The 4,732-nt window shown below is 55.6% G+C and overlaps 1 protein-coding gene across 1 annotated transcript; it reads left to right on the forward strand.

The window, feature by feature from the left end:
* Positions 1 to 809: 809 nt before the first annotated feature.
* On the forward strand, positions 810 to 4,731 carry Ubald2 (UBA like domain containing 2; the record flags this gene model as incomplete). The annotated part of the gene is made up of 3 exons (XM_031354090.1): positions 810 to 1,181; positions 1,317 to 1,379; positions 4,666 to 4,731. Coding segments are annotated over exons 1-3 (249 nt in total), but the record flags the coding sequence as incomplete, so codon positions are not given.
* Between the last annotated feature and the right edge of the window lies 1 nt (position 4,732).

Raw genomic sequence — 4,732 nt, forward strand, 5'->3', positions numbered from 1 at the left:
TGCCTCCCATGTGCTGGGATTAAAGGCATGGGCCATCACTGCCCGCTTTGGTTTGGTTTTGTATTTCCTTTTCTTTTTTTCTCATAAGGACATCAATTTCATTTGTATTTCCTTTTTTAGTGTTAAGAATTGAACCCAGGGGCTGGAGAGACGGCTCAGTGGTTAAGAGCACTGACTGTTCTTCCAAAGTTCCTGAGTTCAAATCCCAGCAACCACATGGTAGCTCACAACCATCTGTAATGAGATCTGACTCCTTCTTCTGAAGTGTCTGAAGACAGCTACAGTGTACTTACATATTTAATAAATAAGTCTTAAAAAAAATTAAACCTAAAATCTGACTCTGCGCTGTGTTTCAAAAGTTTTCCTTTAAAAAAAAAGAGAGAGAGACGGTTTAGAAGCTATTTAAATAGTCTTTGAGAGTCGAGTAGCTGCGAAGGTCCTGTGTGTTTTCTATTTTGATCGTTCTGTTTCTCGAGATGACCACATCTTTCAGAGGAAATGAGTCAAAGCCACTTGGTCTTGCTTTTCCAGCTGAGCATGTTCGGTTTCAATGAAGTAATGAATGAACTTGGCTAGCCCCACCCCCACGCCTCCAACAGCAAACACTGGCGACCTCCACCAATCAGAGCGCACTCCCGGTTTTCGAGTTGAGTTCAAACAGGCCTACGGTAGGCCAATCAGCGCGTCAGGCCCCGCCTCCCGACACCGGCCTTAGCCAACCACCAACCCGGAGGAGCCAAAACACGGAGGCTGGCCAATGCCGGGGCGCCCCCGCGGCGCCGGCTTCGCCAATGGGCGCGGCCAGGCGAGAAGAGCAACAGAGCGGCCGGGCCCGCCGCAGGATTCGAATCGAACGTCCGTGTGAGAGCCGGCGGCCGTCCGGGCTGCGCGTGGGCCAATCAGCGGCGTCGGCTCGCGGCCCCCGAACGTTGGGCCCGGCGGCCCCGCCCCGCGCTGTTGTTTGCGGCGTCGGCGCGGCCGCGCGAGCCGAACCACAACATTCGCCGGGCGGCGGCGGCGGCGGAGCTGCGAGCGCGAGCCCCGGGCGGCCGCCCAGCGCCATGTCGGTGAACACGGACGAGCTGCGGCACCAGGTCATGATCAACCAGTTCGTTCTGGCCGCGGGCTGCGCGGCCGACCAGGCGCAGCAGCTGCTGCAAGCGGCGCACTGGCAGTTCGAGGTGTGCACCGGGCCCGGGCCGGGAGCGCGCGTGGGAGCCGGCGGGCGGTCCGTGGGGGGGGCGCGGGGGGCCGCGGCGGGGAGGCCGGGGCAGCCAGGCCTCGCTCACGCCGCTGCGTCCCGTGTTTGTCCGCAGACCGCCCTAAGCACGTTCTTTCAAGAAAGCAACATTCCCAACAGCCACCACCACCCGCAGATGGTAAGTGTCCCCAAGTGCGGCGGAGGGGGCGCTCGGTGCGGCAGGGTCGCTGTCAGCCGCGCCGCTGACAGCCATGTTGCCGGGGAGCGGCGCGCCGCGAATGTAAACAAAGAGCCAAAATGTCTTCCAGGAAAGAGCACTCCCAGGCCGGCGCTGGCTCGCCCAACTTTGAGACCCGCCTCCAGGCTCCTGGATCGGGGCCTGAGGCCCTGCGCCGGGCGCTGTGCCCTGGGCGTAAAGGCCCTGGTGTTGGGGAGGTGGGGGTGGAAGGAAGGGAAGACAGCTCCCAGCAGAATGTTGATCCGGATTCTGATAGCAGAGGATGGGGAAGGGGCTCGAGGATAACCAAACCTTTGGAGGCGGGGGATGAGGGGTTTGTGTCTTGATGCAAAACACACACACGACTGAGGTAGGGACTTGTGTGTTGATGCAACTCATAAGCCACACAGCTGCAGAGCCACCCACCCACCCAGTGCTGCAGGAAGCAGGGACGGGATAGATCCACCCTGGCTCCGGAAGTCCAGCTCTACCCACAGAGGTAGGCTGGCCCTTCCGAAGCCTCGAGGGAACATAACCTTTACGGAGGGTATACACATCTATATACTTAAGAGAAGGCCAAGAACTTCTTTTAGTCAGTAGGTTAAGAAACACACAGGCCAGGAAGCAGTCCCTCAAGCCTAGATCTGTAGTCTTCCAGCTTGGCTCCAGGCCTGAGCCTTTGCCCTCTGGCCAGTGGGCACTCTGCTCTCCCGAGCCAGGGATATCCCTTCTCCGCTCCAGCTCCTGGTTAGCTATTAGCTGCAAGCATGTAGGAGGGCCTGAGCCCAGGACAGGTAAAACATTATTCTCTAGGAGATTTGCTGTTGGACATTTTTGGCTTTTTTTACTTGGGTGTCCTTGTCCCTGGCTCTACCCAGGGGACAGATGACATATGGAGCTTCTGTTGTGTCTTGTTCTTAGCACTGTTTTCTTCCGACTGAAAAGAAGGGGGTCTGCCTCAATTTAAACTAGCTCTCAACGTTTGGAGTGGGATGGGAAAATGAATGGTGCTGGCTGTAGGCCCTGGCCACTGCAGCCAAGCTCTTAGGAGATTCAGGAGGGATTCATCATGCCCAAGACCCCTCTCCTGCATCCAGCCTTGCAGACTTCTAGCTTCCTGGAGTATTCTGCTTCCTGTGCACAAGACCACTCAGAAAAGCACAGCCATGCTGAAGGGCCTGGAACAAGGAAGCCAGCAGGCCCCAGCATGAACTGGAGTCCCCTCCCTCCCCCACCTTTGCAAATCCGTGTGTGTGTGTGTGTGTGTGTGTGTGTGTGTGTGTGTGTGTGTGTGTGTGAGAGAGAGAGAGAGAGAGAGAGAGAGAGAGAGAGAAAGAGAGTCTGTGTGCCTGTGAGTCTTTGTGTGTGTCTGTCGGCCTGTCTGTGTGCCTGTGAGTTTCTCTGTGTGTGTGTGTGTCTGTCTTTGTGTCCCTGTAAGTCTGCGTGCGCGCTCCTTGGAGGCTTCCCTTGGGAGACAGCTAGTTTTGTAACCCAGACATTATAATCAGTGCATCCGTGAGGGACTTGTGCTAGATGCTTCACCAACACAGTAGGGCACACCAGCCCTGTTCTGAGAGTCTGTCCAGTTTTTAAGACAAAATAATTAGAAAACTTAAGTAAAAAACATTGGAACCCAGCACTTGGGAGGTTAAGGCAGCAGGATTGCTGCGAACACCAGGTCAACCTGGGCAATCTAGCTACATCCTGTCTCAGATAAATACTTTATTTGAAGAGAGTCAGCACAAGAGTGGTCATAACTGGTAAACGATTGTCCTGTAGATTGCCATCCACAGTTGGAGGGCTGTCACAGAGATAAGGGTCCAAAGTTGTATGAGGAGGAGGGGCTAGAAGGGCATTTGTAGGGAGAGGGGAAACGGCCATGACCTGAACACAGAATTACTTGATTATAGGAGGGGCTTTAAGGAGTTCAAGCCAGGCTTTCACCAAAGCAGAGAGGCCTGGAGACCTGTCTGAGCTCACCCAGGCAGGTGGGCACAGGCCCCGTTAAACCCTCCAGGCTGTTCCATGGAGAAAAGACCTTGCCTCTGGCTTGGTTGACTGGGGAAGTCAGTCACCATGCTGTGATGCAACTGGCCTCCAGCCGCAACCCCCCATTCATTGTTTCCTGCTGCCCAGAAGGCCTGGGGGTGGGCAGGGAATCAGGGGAGGAGGGAAGTGCCTGGGTGGAGCCAGACCTGCCTAAGGCCAAAGGCCTTCCCTTCTAGCCTTGGAGCAAACAGTGGTCAGAGTCCCCTAAGAGCTGATGTGGCACAGCCTGGGTGAGCAGGGTGAGGGGTCCCTGCCCGAGGTTCCGGCTTTGCTTTAACTAGAGTGATGAAGCTTTAGCATCGCGTGCGTGTGTGTGTGTGTGTGTGTGTGTGTGTGTGTGTGTGTGTGTGTGTGTCTGTGTGTGTGTGTCTGTGTCTGTCTGTGTCTGTGTGTGTGTCTGTGTCTCAGCACTCCATCCCCCAGTCCCTGTGCCTTGGGGAGGAGCCAGTGCTGCTAAAATTAGGAGAAGTTGAAAGGACGCCCTGGCCTCCTGAGGGGGAAGAGCTTTGAGGTCGAACTAGCTCATGTGGGTCCTGGGCTCTGACCCACCTGTCCCTTGGAGCGTGCTGCTGGAATCTGGGCCGGCATGGCTGCTGCATGTTTGAGGAGGCACAGGCTTCAGTGCATGCCTGTGCACCTGGAGTCTTAACTGTAGTTTGCACCAGCTTTGGGGACCTGGTCAGTAGTGACTTGACCCTTGGGCATCAGTTTCCTTGTTTGTATTACAGAAAGAATAATTGAGCTAACCAGATCTGCACATGGAAATGAGTGGAGGGAGCCAGGGTCCAAGCCCTGTTGGCTTGAATGAATGGAAGTCCTAAGAAAGTGCAGGTCTTCTAAGGCTTGTGCAGGGAGGAGACCCTCCCTGGCCTGCTCCCTGATGCCTGACACCCTGGGGACATCTAAGGGTAGATTGAGGACAAAGCCAGCTGGCTCCCCCAAGCCAGTGTCCTGGGCTGCCCCTTGTCCTTTCATGATGGATAACACCCTAGCTTTGAGTTAGAATTAACCATTGACATCCCATGCCCCTCCTGGGTGTCGTTTCCAAGCCTGGGCAGCACTCTTGGGTTTGCTCTTCCTCACCTTTCACTGGCTCTGGGGAAAATGTGTGTTTGAGTCCTGTTGAAGTTGCCTGTGGGCTAGAGGCACTAGGACCATGCCCTGCCACCTCACCGACACCTCTCTTCTCTTCTTGCAGATGTGTACCCCCAGCAACACCCCTGCTACACCACCCAACTTCCCTGATGCGCTGGCCATGTTCTCCA

This window comes from Mastomys coucha, unplaced genomic scaffold (assembly GCF_008632895.1).
Source record: "Mastomys coucha isolate ucsf_1 unplaced genomic scaffold, UCSF_Mcou_1 pScaffold5, whole genome shotgun sequence".
NCBI lineage: Eukaryota > Metazoa > Chordata > Mammalia > Rodentia > Muridae > Mastomys > Mastomys coucha.